Source organism: Aotus nancymaae, unplaced genomic scaffold (genome assembly GCF_030222135.1).
Source record: "Aotus nancymaae isolate 86718 unplaced genomic scaffold, 86718_ANA_hifiasm-v0.15.2.pri h1tg000041l, whole genome shotgun sequence".
In the NCBI taxonomy this organism is placed as follows: domain Eukaryota; kingdom Metazoa; phylum Chordata; class Mammalia; order Primates; family Aotidae; genus Aotus; species Aotus nancymaae.
Window position 1 is genome coordinate 2,764,646 of NW_026988455.1, and position 14,254 is coordinate 2,778,899.

Below are 14,254 nucleotides of genomic sequence, written 5' to 3' on the forward strand. Positions count from 1 at the left end.
AACCCTGAATTCTAGTTCCCCAGGTTAAGAACCTTTACAAAAGGGTTTGGGAGATTAGCCTCCATAGGCCAGACTAGGAGCTTGGAAAAATCGGATATACAGAAATGTAGATTAGAGCTACTGTGTGACAGAGGTTAGAACACGGACCTTGAAGCGATGAGAATCAGGAAAGGCAGGATAGGACATGTAAGAGAAGGCAGAGCCAGGAGAATAATAGGGAAATTTGCTGGAATCTTACTAAGCAGAGCCTGAAGCACCCCCCTACCCAGATTCATTTATGTGAACCCATAATTCCCTTTATTGTTTAAGCTGTTTTGGTTGGATTCTTTTTTTTTCATTTATTTCAATACTGTTGGGCAGTTGGAGGATTTTTATATTATCTGTAAACAGGCAAAAGATTCCTAATTGATACATTGACCCAGAAGAGATGAGCTAGGCACTTTGAGCCACATGGGAACAGGATATCCCTACTGTTGGGTACTCTAAAATCAAGGCTGGGACAGTAATTTTCCAGAATTCTAAAGATTCTGATGAGATGCCTCAGAATCAAAGTGGGGGGGTTAAGGGTGGCAGCTGGGCAAGGCTTTGGCTTTAGGCTTTTCACCCTTGTAATTTAATCAGAAACTTCCATTTAAAAAAATCTCTTTTATATAATTTCCATATAATATTTAGTTAAAGGAAAAGTTTCTGGGTTTTAAATGAGTTTGAAACACTGAGACAGACTTTCAGGGGTCACTTTTGCAGTTCTTCTCGCATAGAAGAACATGTCTTCAAAATAATTCTGGGCATGTGACAGGCAGCATAATCAGGACTCGTGTTTCATACCTAGAAAACTGTTTTTTCAAACAGTCATGCAAGGCAATTTTACTACCACATTTTATGGTTGAAATGGAGGTTAAATAACTTTCCTGAGGTCACATTGCTAAAAGAAGGGTCCCACATTAGAACCCAGATTCATTTGACTCCATGCTTTTTTCCCCACTATGTGACACTAAGTCATTAGATTATTATAAAGCACATATTATTTTACAGGTATTAGAGTCTGATCATTTCTTATATTTTATTGGTTCTGACTATAGAGTCCAAAGGAAGGGAAAAAGATACTGGGCCAGACATGGTGGCTCACACCTGTAATCCCAGCACTTTGGGAGGCTGAGGCAGGCGGATCACCTGAGCTCAGGAAGGAGATTGAGACCAGTCTGGGCACTGTGACAAAATTTCGTCTCTGCAAAAGAACACAAAACTTAGCCGGGTGTGGTGGTGTGTGCCTGTGGTCCCAGCTACTTGGGAGGCTGAGGCAAGAGAATCTTTTGAGCCCAGGAGGTGGAGGTCGCAGTGAGCCAAGATCGAGCCACTGCACTCCAGCCTAGGCAACAGAGTGAGACCTGGTCTTTTAAAAAATAAATAAAAAAGTTGGCGGATAGTGAGACTCAACCAGATAGATATACTCTGACTTGGGTGGTTGTGTCTTAAGAAGGTAAGATTTTAAGCAGTACATAGCTGTCTGCATTATATAGGAATGATTTATGATATTAGGAGTTCATGGACCTCAGGGGAAGATCACTTGATTTGTAGCATATAGTGGAAGGACTCATGGTATTTTAAAACTTTTAAAATGCCATTTTACTGATAATACATCATTTGTTATGCTCTAGGAAGACATGATTAATTGCCATACTTACACATCACAGTAAATATGAGCCTCCTGAAGAATTTAGAGTTTCAGGAAAATCTCAGTGAAGACCACTGCATAAAATCATATAATGTGTATGTTAAGAATGTGTCACTATTGGCTGGGCATGGTGGCTCACGCCTGTAATCCCAGCACTTTCAGAGGCCGAGGCAGGCGGATCACCTAAGGTCGGGAGTTCAAGACCAGCTTGACCAACATGGAAAAACCCTGTCTCTACTAAAAATACAGTATTAGCCAGGCATGGTGGTACATGCCTGTAATCCCAGCTACTTGGGAGACTGAGGCAGGAGAATCGCTTGAACTTGGAGCCAAGGTTGTAGTGAGCCAAGATTGTGCCATTGCACTCCAGCCTGGACAACAAGATGGAAACTCTGTCTCAGAAAAAAAAAAAAGTGACACATTCACATTATTTACAGAGATTTGAATTTACTAAACATTTCCTAATTATTTATACCCCATACCTATTTTTTACACAGTGATACTTAACGATTTGATTATTCTGTGCATTTTTTTCTGTTTCAAGATGACTCAAGGAGAACTACATCTAGTGCTGTAACGGAAACTGGCCCTCCTGCAATGCCAAGATTACCTTCCTGCTGTCCCCAGCACTCACCATGTGGAGGGTCATCACAGAATCACCATGCATTAGGACATCCTCATACAAGTTGCTTTCAACAGCATGGTCACCATTTTCAACATCATCACCACCACCATCATACTCCCCACCCAGCTGTCCCAGTTTCTCCTTCCTTTAGTGATCCTGCTTGCCCTGTGGAAAGACCTCCACAAGTACAAGCACCTTGTGGAGCAAATAGTAGTTCTGGTACCAGCTATCATGAACAGGTATGTGGAATTTGAATCGGTCTTTCTTTCCTGCCTCCCTCCTTTGTCTCTTTCCTTTTCTTTCTCTTCCTTTCCCTTCATTCCTATCTCCTCCCTCCTTCCGTTTCTCATCCCTGCTTTCCTCCCTCCCTCCTTCCCTTTCTTTTTTTTACTCCCTACCATTCTACTTTCCTTTCCTCTCTCTCTTCCTCTCCTTTCTTTGTTCTCTTCCCTTTCCTCTTGCCCTTCCTTCCCTCCCTTTCCTCTCTCCTTTCCTTTCCCCTTCTGTTTTGGATGTCTGGAATAGTCAGCATGAGGGAGTAACCACTTGAGTTAAAACCATCCCACCTTTCTTTTTTAATTGTGGTGGCTTTGGGAGGAGGAAAAAAATCCCTGGGGACAGATGATATACACTAAATTAGTCACATTCTCACATTCAAAAACGGCCTATTTAGTGGTCTGTAATTTCTTTTTAATTAAGTATCCAGGATTTTCAGATGATCTAAATTATTACACCTAATTGAAGGGACCATGGATGTGGGAAATCAGAACTGATACTTAACGTAAAAATCGTTTTTTAAAAATTCTGGAGGGCCGGGTGCAGTGGCTCATGCCTGTAATCCCAGCACTTTGGGAGGCTGAGGTGGGCGGATCATGAGGTCAAGAGATCGAGACCATCCTGGCCAACATGGTGAAACCCGTTCTCTACTAAAAATACAAAAATATTAGCTGGGTGTGGTGGCGCGCACTTGTAGTCCCAGCTACTCAGGAGGCTGAGGCAGGAGAATTGCTTGAACCCGGGAGGCGGAGGTTGCAGTGAGCCGAGGTTGTGCCACTGCGCTCCAGCATGGCGCCTGGTGACAGAGTTAGACTCTGTCTCAAAAAAAGAGAAAAACAAATTCTGGAATGGTTTTTGATGTTTTTAGTTAAATACAGTTGAATCTGATCTTTGGGATCTTATTTTAAACAAATTGGTGAAACTCTAGTGTCAGGCTAATTCTCCCAGTTTTTACCCTTTTACCTCCTTCTCTAGAGTTCACTGTAACCTCACTCATCTAGAAATAAACAACCTTCTCAGATGTAGACCTGTAGCGTATTTTCTCAGGGGCAGATGAGGTTTTTAGTTTATGGAGAATTGAAATGTCAGCAAAAAATTGTGATTAAGTAGATTACTTGGTATTATTAGTGAGTTCACGAAATGTCAAATAATATTACATTAGTGTCAGCGATCACAGAGAGTAAAAAAGTCTAGTGTTCCATGCTACTTTAACTTCTGTTATGTCACTTCCATGTATGATTGTGATATAAGCCTGAGTGTTGCACACTTTAAAAATCAAAAGGTGTAATTTCAGAGAAAAATTGTAACTTTGACTTATAATATGCCAGAAAAAAAGTGCTGCAGAAAAAGTCAAAGAGGCTGGCATGGGGGCTCACACCTGTAATCCCTGCACTTTGGGAGGCAGAGGCAGTTGGATCACTTGAGGTCAGGTGTTTGATATCAGCCTGGCCAACATGGTGAAACCCTGTCTCTACTAAAAATACAAAAATTAGCCAGATGTGGTGGCACGTGCCTGTAGTCCCAGCTACTCAGGAGGCTGAGGCTGGAAAATTGCTTTAACCTGAGAGGCAGGGGTTGCAGTGGCTGAGATTGCATCACTGCACTCCAACCTGGGCAACAAGAGAAAGACTCCGAAGTTTTTTTTTTTCTTTTTGTTTTGAGACAGAGTCTCATTCTTGTTGCCTAGGAATACAGGCATAAACCACTGTGCCTGGCCAAGGTAGTGCTTTTTTGTTGTCACCTGACCTTTCCTAAAGTACTTGCCTCATCTTTAAAAATTTTGATGATATGTCTTCTGCATCTTGACAGATTAAAAATAATTAAGAAGGAGACGTATTGTTTTAAAAAAATGCAACTGCTATTAAGAGGAAGTTTCAATTGAGTTGAAAATGTGATTAAAGAGATTTTAGATATTATTTCGGTGTTGGTTATCTTTCTTGGTATTAACGGATTGTCCAGACCTGTCTTGCCTCTGGGGAATGAAGGAACATCAAGAAACATTTTCCAGTGAAAGGACCTGCTTGAAAGTATAATGTTCTTTTGCTATAAATTTGGTTAAATGACTCTTCGTAAGTATTGTAGGAAAATGGTGAAGAGGTGGGTCTACCAGCTCTTCCTACATTCATTGAAGAGCTGCCAGAAGTCTCATTTGCAGAATATTTTATTGTTAATAAAATAACACAGCTGATTTGAGAGATCAATTATGTATATAATGTTTTCTTTCAGCTTGAGTTAATTATAGGTAGGATCTCTTTTACAGTTCTAATAAATATAACCCATTTACCCACCTATAAGTATTAATAGAAATATTTGGACTACAAACAAAACCTGAGAAGAATCAGCAGGATCCCAGGCATTCAGTGGTGATACTGGGTTGAAAGGTAAAGAGAGTGAGATTTTGAAGACAACAGTTTGAGACTCATACTGATGTTTCTAGGTCTCTAAACTTAACTACATGCTTATAATATAACCATATAGTCTTCACTTCAGACCTATTTGCGCATAGCAGAAAGTAGAGGAACAGAAACCTGAGATTTGTGATTGTGTAGATGTCTTATGATTGAGTGCTTAGACAAGCAAACCGAGAAGATGCAGTAGTCATATCAATAGTCCTCACTGCTTGCTTTGATATGATATGGCTTTCATCCCTACCTATCCCTACCACAGTACCCTCCATCCTCCACTACAGCTCCACCCCACCCAGCTTTTTTAAGGAGAGAGAATCTTGCTTTGTTACTAAGGCTGGCCTTAAACTCTGGGGCTCAAGTAATCCTCCTGCCTCAGACTTCCAATTAGCTGACTACAGGCATGTACCGTAAGTGCCCAGTAGTTTAATTAGTGTGATGCGTCATTTATGATCTATGTAAAGCAATTATTATGTCCCATCACTATACTCATCTTGCTTACCCTTGATTGTCTTTCGAGAATAAGAATTGAATGAACCGTTAGAATTGTGAAGAAGAGGGTTCTCATTATTGTTTTTTTCCCTTATTCTTTAATTTTACCCTGACTTTCTTCTAGGAATTACCTTACCCTGGGAATGTTCTTAGTCACCAACTGGAGACGAAGATAAGGTGAAATTTGGTCACCTTCACAAGATGTTGATATTCTAGTCCATTTGCTAATTTGGGTCTAAACAGTAGGGAAAGGATTTGAACCATAAACATAAATTCAGTCTTACAACATTATTCTTAAACCTTATTTACCTGAATTGAGGACAGAAGTTGTATTTGCCAGCTCAACAGAAGGAGACAAAACATACACTTGATTATACATAAATAATACAGAAGAAAGGAACTCTTCCTTTTCTCCTTCCCATCTTCTGTGTCATCACTTGCCTTTCCTTTCAGCACCCAGAGTTCCTTTTGTTTCTATTATTCCCCTGAACCTAGAGCTCACTGAAAGTAAAAAGACTGCCGTGGTTCCTCTGAGGACTGCTGGGTGACTTGGGCCTATCACAAATGCGTTACCCTAGGTTTTTTCATCTCCAGCCCTTCAGCTTCCGGTATTGAACAGTTCCTGTATATCATTCCGTATATAACATCAGATCTTAACAATCTTTAATCACATTTTGAAAAGTATGACTCCACTGAACCTAAGCAGTAGGCTTGGATTTAAGTATACAAAGAAGCAGTTCTTGCCTTGTAATCTGCTCTAGAGTAGGAGGTTCAAAGTATTTTACTTAGGATTTTTCCAGATGCTTTTGGAAAGCAGTGCGCAGTGGCTTACACCTGTAATCCTAGCACTTTGGGAGGCTGAGACGGGTGGATCACTTGACCTCAGGAGTTCGAGACCACCCAGTGCAACATGGTGAAACCCCATCTCTAACAAAATGAAACAAAAAACAATTTGCTGGGTGGGGTGTCTTGTGCCTGCAGTCCTAGCTTCTTGGGGATGCTGAGGCAGGAGAATCGCTTGATCCCAGGAGGTGGAGGTTGCAGTGAGCCAAGATTGTACCACTGCACTCCAGCCTGGGTGACAGAGACCCTGTCTCAAAAAGGAAAAAAAAGCATTTGGAGGAAAATATTACTGATGAGTGGAAATGGAATCTAGCTCTGGTTTATTTCCCAACTTAGTTAATGGGCTTTCCCTAAAATCATATTCCTAATACGAGCATACCTTGAAGATACTGCAGGATTGGTTCCAGACAACCACAATAAATACAATAAAGTGAATATTGCAATAAAGCAAGTCACATGAATTATTTAGTTGCCCCAGTACATATAAAAGTTAATGTTTACACTGTACTATACTAAGTCCACACTGGCGTTATGTCTAAAAAAATGTACATGATTCAATTTAAAAATACTTCATTTTAAAAATACTTTATTGTTAATACATCTTTTAAAAATGCCAGCAGTCCTCTGAGCCTTCAGCAAGTTGTAATCCTTTTGCTGATGGAAGGTCTTGCCTTAATATTGATAGCTATGACTGATGAGAGTGGTGGTACTTAAAGATTGCGGTGGCTGTGCCAGTTTCTTGAAGTAAGACAACAATGGAGTTTGCTGCATTGATCGACTCTTCCTTTCATGAATGATTTCTCTGTAGCACATGATGCTGTTTAATAGCATTTTACCCATAGAACTTCTTTCAGAATTAGAGTCAGTCCTTTCAAACTCTGCAGCTGCTTTAAGTTTATGTAATGTACTAATGTAATATACTGAGTTTATATGATAGTCTAAATCTTTTGTTGTCATTTTCATCTTGTTCCCAGTATCTTTAACAGGAGTAGATTCCATCTCAGGACATCACTTCTGCATTTTTTTTTTTTTTTAATGAAAACAACAACAACAACAAACACTTGTCTCTGGGGCTCTGCATGCTTTTATTTTAAAAAACCACTTCTGGCTGGGCATGTTAGTTCATGCCTTTGCTCCTAACACTTTGAGGGGCTGAGGTGGGAGGATTGCTTGAGTCCAGGAGTTAAAGACCAGCCTGGGCAACATGGCAAGACCCTGTCTCTACAAAAAATTTAAAAATTAGCTGGGTGCAATAGCGCACACCTGTGGTCCCAGCTACTTGGATTGCTTGAGCCCGGTAGGTCGAGGCTGCAGTGAGCTGTGTTTATAACACTGCACTCCATCGTAGGCAACACTGTGAGACCTTGTCTGAAAGGAATGAATGAATGAATGAGGCTGGGTCAGTGGCTCACTTCTGTAATCCCAGCACTTTGGGATGCCAAGGCAGGTGGATCATTTGAGGTCAGCAGCTCTAGACCAGCCTGGCCAACATGGTGAAACCCTGTCTCTACTGAAAACAAAAATTAGTCAGGCGTGGTGGCATGTGCCTGTAATCGCAGCTGCTTGCAAGGCTGAGGCAAGAGAATCATCTGAACTTGGGAGGTAGAGGTTGCAGGGAGCCGAGATTGTGCCACTGCACACCAGCCTGGGCAACAGAGTGAGCCAGTGTCTCAAAAAAAAAAAAAAAAGATAAAATAAACAAAGGGCATAAAGAAACCACTTTCTTTTTTTTCTTTTTTTTTTTTTTTTTGAGGCGGAGTTTCGCTCTTGATACCCAGGCTGGAGCGCAATGGCGCGATCTCGGCTCACCGCAATCTCCGCCTCCTGGGTTCAGGCAATTCTCCTGCCTCAGCCTCCTGAGTAGCTGGGATTACAGGCACACGCCACCGTGCCCAGCCAATTTTTTGTATTAGTAGAGACGGGGTTTCACCATGTTGACCAGGATGGTCTCGATCTCTTGACCTCGTGATCCACCCGCCTCGGCCTCCCAAAGTGCTGGGATTACAGGCTTGAGCCACCGCGCCCGGCCAAAGAAACCACTTTCTTTGCCTCTCCGTAAGAAGCAACTCACTCAACTTTTATCATGAGTTGCAGTAATTCAATCATATATTTAGGGTCCAACTTCTTATTCTAGTTCTCTTGCTGTCTTCACAATATCTGTAGTTACTTCATCCACTGAAGTCTTGAACCCCTCAAAGTATGCATGAGGCTTGGGATCTACTTTTTCCAAATTATTAGTGTTGCTATTTTTTGACTGCCTTCAATAAACCACAAATGTTCTTAATGACATTTAGAATGGTGACTCCTTTCTGGTAGGTTTTCAATTTATTTTTGCCCAGATTGATCAGAGGAATTACTATGGCAGCTATAGCCATATGAAATACATTTCTTAAGTAATAAGACTTTACTCCTCGATCCGTAGTCTGCAGACTGGATGTTGTGTTAGCAGGTATGAAAACATTAATTTCCTTATATATCATCGGAGCTCTTGGATGACTACGTGCATTGTCAAAAAACAGCAATTTTCTTTTTTCTTTTTTGAGACAAGAGCTCACTTTGCTAAGCAGTAATATTTTAAAAGGAATTGTTTTTTCTTAGTAGTGAGTCTCAACAGTATTCTTAAAATACTCAGTAAACCATGTAAACAGATACATTGTCAATATAGGCTTTTGTTTGTTAATAGAGCACAGGCAGAATAGATTTATTATAACTTTTAAGGGCTCCAGGATTTTGGAATTGTAAATGAGCATTGAACTTTAAGTCACCAGCTACATTAGACCCTAACAGGAATCATCTAGTCCTTTGAAACTTTGAAGCCAGGCATTGACTTCTCTTTAGCTATGAAAGTCCTGGCTGACATCTTCCAGTATTAGACTGTTTGGTCTACATGGAAAATCTGTTATTCATTGTAGCACTTTCCATAAATGATCTTAGCTAGATCTTCTGGATAACTTACTGCAGCTTCTACATCAGCACTTGCTGCTTCACCTTGCACTTTTATAGAGATAGCTTCTTTCCTTCAATTTCATGAGCTACCCTCTGCTATCTTCAGACTTTTCTTCTGCAGCCTCCTTGCCTCCCTCAGCCTTCATAGAATTGAAGACAGTTAGGGCCTTCTTCTAGCTTAGGCTTTGGCTTAAGAGAATGTTGTAGCTGGTTTGATCTTCTATCTAGACCACTAAAACTTTCTTTAGATCAGCTCTAAGGCTGTTTCACTTTGTTATCATTTGTGTGTTCACTGGAGTACTTTCAGTTCCTTTCAGAAATTTTTGCTTTGCATTCACGACTTGCCTAACTGGTATAAGAGGCCAGTTAGGTAAGGTGTTCTCTTTCTGGGTCCACACAGGGGCATAGTTTTAAGGGCAAGAACGTCCTAGCACTATGCCCCTCTCCCATCTCTCTCCATCTGGGAGATTTAACAGTTTATGTTTAAATTTCACGGGTACGGGAAGAAACTAAGAGTCAATCATTCCAGCAGAAGTTCTAGGGAACTCCTTTCATTGGCCTGGGGTCTTAGAGAAGGTGGAGTTCCTCCCAGGTTAAAAGTCCTCTTCTTCCACACACCTTTGGACTCCATGTTTGGGTCCTCTTTCCACGAACACTGCCTTCATGAAAGCTGTCTTTCTCTTGGATTTCCCATCTGGTGTCCCCTTCCACACTCTGTGGTGGAAGCCTGTCTTCTCCTCCTAAACACAGTCTCTCTATTGCCTTCCACTCAGTGTGGAAACTGCTTTCCTCTCCTGGATTCCATCTTTCTGGATTCTCTCACTCAGTGTGAGAGTTAGCTGTTTCTTTCTCTCTCCTTCTACTGTTTCTCTCTCTCTAAATAAATCACTTTCTACAAACACTTTTGAGTCTCGTATTTACTGTGCACTGCACCGTGGTCCCCTCTCTCATTCTTGAGAGGGCAGGAGACCAAGAACCTGGAGAAACGTCCTCTCAGGACGTTCAGGCACCCCTGAACCCCAATATAATGTAGTTTTTAGCCTATCTGGGCTTTTGACATGTCTTCCTCACTAAGCTGAATCATTTATCGGTTTTGATTTAAAATGAGAGCTGTGCAAATCTTCCTTTAACTTGAATACTTATAGGCCATTAATTGGCCTATTCAATGTTGTTGTGTCTCAGGACATAGGGAGGCCCACAGAGACGAGAGGAGGATGTCGGGAACATCTGTTAAGGACACACACGTTTATTAAATTTGTTGCCTTATATGGGCACAGTTTTTGGTGCCCAAAGCAACTGTAGTAGTAACTTTAATGACTACTGATCAAATATCACCATAATAGATAAAATAATAATGAGAAAAATTTAAATGCTGTAAGAATTACCAAAATTTGACAGACACAGCAGCACATGCTGTTGGAAAAATAGCCCTGATAGACTTGCTTGACAAACCTTCAGTTTGTTCAAAACAAAACAAAACCCCAAACATCTGTAAAGCATAGTAAAGCAAAGTGTAATAAATATGCCTGTCAAAGGAAGCAGTGGTTTAATTTTTTTATTCTTATTTTTTTAAACAAATGAAAGCTTTAAGTGGCAAAGGTAATTCGGGATTTAGTGTGAAAAATCTTAGTCCTTTGTTATTTTGAGTAATGTAGATTTGTTTACACTATTAGAATTTTAGTTAAATTCTTGCTTCTTCAACCAGTTTGGAACATGGGGTAGACAAGATTTTTCCTAGAACCTTAATGTTTTTACTAGTGCGATCGTATGTTTTCTAAAGGAGTCCTAAATTAATAGTCACAATGTTGGGATAAAGGAGAATATAGAAGTATGATTTTAAAGTTTCTAAGATGTAGATGTTATAAGACAAAAAGATTTTAATATATTACACTTATTCATCTTGTGATATAATCTTATGCTTGATTTTTAAAAATTGGTTTTAAGTATAAAACCACTACAGTTTTCACAATCCAAGATACACAAGATAACTGAGTATTTTGTTGGTGCTCACTAGTTCTTCACACTAGGAATCTTACTGTTTTCAAATTAAAGGTTATGTTTTTCTTGGTTGTGTTAGGAATATTTTTATAATATAGCATGAAATGTTTGACCGAACTTTAGAAAGATAAAATATAGTTCCTTTTTCTATAGCAGGCATTGCCAGTAGACCTGAGCAACAATGGTATCAGAAGTCATGGAAGTGGCGGTTTTCATGGAGCATCTGCATTTGACCCCTGCTGCCCTGTTTCATCTTCCCGAGCTGCAATCTTTGGCCATCAGGCTGCTGCTGCTGCCCCAAGTCAACCATTATCATCAATAGATGGCTATGGATCAAGCATGGTTGCACAGCCCCAGCCCCAGCCCCCTCCACAGCCCTCTCTCTCATCATGTCGGCATTACCTGCCACCCCCTTGTAAGTATAAACTTAATGGGCACAAAATCTAGAGTCATATCAGTGAAGCATTTTATACTCCTTCATGAAATAACCTTTAATTAATCCCAGTTCTTAAATTTTTAGTATTTACTTGGCTTAAGCATGGAGTATATTTTTCCCATTGTAATACTATGAAACAGGTATATTGAATGGAAGTTTTAAGGAATTTAGATTTATTCTTCAGGACAACTGAAGAAATGTGAAAGTTGAGTAGTATTTCTAGGCACAGTAAAGTAAATTCTAAGAATTCTCAAGCAGTTAACTGAGACATAAGAGAGAATATCCTGACTACAAGCTTTGTCAGTTATAAAAGGGTTTTTATACTCATTTGAGGCAGGCAATTAAAATAAAACCACGGTTGGGCATGCTGGCTCATTCCTGTAATCCCAGCACTTTGGGAGGCCAAGGCAGGAGCATTGCTTGAGGCCAGGAGTTTGAGACCAGCCTGGGCAACATAGTGAGACCCCATTTCTATAAAAATAAAATAAAATAGAACCAGGCATGCCTTTTCTAAAGAACTTGAAATTTGTTAGATATCATAAGAGCTAATAAATACCCAGGCCGGGCGCGGTGGCTCATGCCTGTAATCCCAGCACTTTGGGAGGCCGAGGCGGGTGGATCACGAGGTCAAGAGATCGAGACCATCCTGGTCAACATGGTGAAACCCTGTCTCTACTAAAAATACAAAAAATTAGCTGGGCATGGTGGTGCGTGCCTGTAATCCCAGCTACTCAGGAGGCTGAGGCAGGAGAATTGCCTGAATCTGGGAGGCGGAGGTTGCGGTGAGCCGAGATCGCGCCATTGCACTCCAGCCTGGGTAACGAGCGAAACGCCGTCTTAAAAAAAAAAAAAAAAAAGAACTAATAAACACCCTAAGGATGTGTAACGTAGTTACTATTTTGTTAGATCATAAGCTAATAATCAAATGGAGCTTAATAAACTGCTAAGAAATACCAAAAGTTCATGCCTGAAATAAAGTAGGAAGTCAGCAAGAAAATTTGTGTTTTGTTCTGATTACGTGGCAAGGGGAATTTTCAGTTATGTATCTTCTTGGATTTTTTTCTTTTCCAGTCATTTAAAAACCTGCATTCTGCAACACAGCTGGAATCAACCCAGAATTTGTACAGTGAAACTGGAATATATTATTTACCTTCTCAGTAATGCAACTTAAAATTTAGAGTATAAATTGGAAAATAGATTTAGAAACACTTTTTACAAAGCATTGACAAATGGGCCAGTTCTGTGTATGAGCACCAATATTATGCATGGCCTATTTTGTGATACTTGATTGTATTCATTTTTAATTGATCATCTTTTATTTGAAATTCAATATATGTAGTTTTCTGCCCCTCCTCTTTAAAAATAATATACTGAAGCAGTTTACAAGTAAGTTCATTCCTTTTAAAATGTTATAATAAATAAATGTTTTAGACTCATTTGTTAAATTCTAAAACATTCAGACTGTGCAGAGTGATATAAAATGAGAGTTTAAAAGCTTTTTCCCACAGCTTATTCTTTTTTTTTTTTTTTTTTTTTTTTTTTTGAGACGGAGTTTCGCTCTTGATACCCAGTCTGGAGTGCAATGGCGCGATCTCGGGTCACCGCAACCTCCGCCTCCTGGGTTCAGGCAGTTCTCCTGCCTCAGCCTCCTGAGTAGCTGGGATTACAGGCACGCGCCACCATGCCCAGCTAATTTTTTTGTATTAGTAGAGACGGGGTTTCACTATGTTGACCAGGATGGTCTCGATCTCTTGACCTCGTGATCCACCCGCCTCGGCCTCCCAAAGTGCTGGGATTACAGGCTTGAGCCACCGCGCCCGGCCGCTTATTCTTAATATATTATCAGAGGTAGCAACTGTGATGTAAAAACTTTTAGAAATTTTCTTCGTACACATAAATATGTATATATCTTACCTTTTCAAAATGGGAAATCAAACATATTATACTCCTTGCTTTTTGTTTTTAAATTTAGCAGTATATCTTGATTTTTGCATATTAGCATATAAAAGTCAAGCTCATTGGTTTTTAATACCCCCGTAATACCCATTGTATGTTAAGTCAGTCTTCTGTTGATGGACATTTAAGTTGTCTATGGTTGAGTTTATGTATAGTATAACTTCCTAGAAGTGAGATTGCTATGTCAGAGGGATAAACTGTCAGGTAAATACTGTTAAATTTCTCTCCAAGGGGCTGTATCAGTTTATACACCTCATTCGGGGTATTTAATGAGTATTAATGAGAATGAAGGTAGGAAATTTAAATTGTATTATTTTATGTTAGAGACATTTTGATAACTCTTTTGGGCTTCTTTTCCTAAAGGATTGTGTATATTCTCTCCCTAACTCTCGCACGCTTTTAAAAAACATTTCCGGTATCCTTTAGTTCACTTGTGAAACGTGGTTCTTAAACGTTTCTTCATCCAGAATGAACTGGGGAAGACAGTATGGTGTGGTAAAGCACTAGCTTTGAATTGAATAGAATAGATTTGAGTTAACCTCCCAGCTCTGACTAATCAGCTTAGTGACTTTGGATAACTTACTTAATCTCTCTCCTTACATTCT

The 14,254-nt window shown here is 40.0% G+C and overlaps 1 protein-coding gene across 8 annotated transcripts in view; it reads left to right on the forward strand.

Annotated features, from left to right (window-relative positions):
• The window catches only part of RNF111 (ring finger protein 111), a 102,362-nt gene that overhangs the window by 67,313 nt on the left and 20,795 nt on the right, over window positions 1–14,254 (forward strand). For 5 of the 8 annotated variants that reach the window (XM_012443090.3, XM_012443089.3, XM_012443084.2 and 2 more), the window contains 2 exons: window positions 2,217–2,536; window positions 11,411–11,672. In XM_012443090.3, coding sequence (XP_012298513.1) covers window positions 2,217–2,536; window positions 11,411–11,672 — 582 coding nt within the window. The remainder of the gene's footprint in view (window positions 1–2,216; window positions 2,537–11,410; window positions 11,673–14,254) is intronic. The other 3 variants (XM_012443083.3, XM_012443086.3, XM_012443088.2) reach the window with 1 other exon arrangement.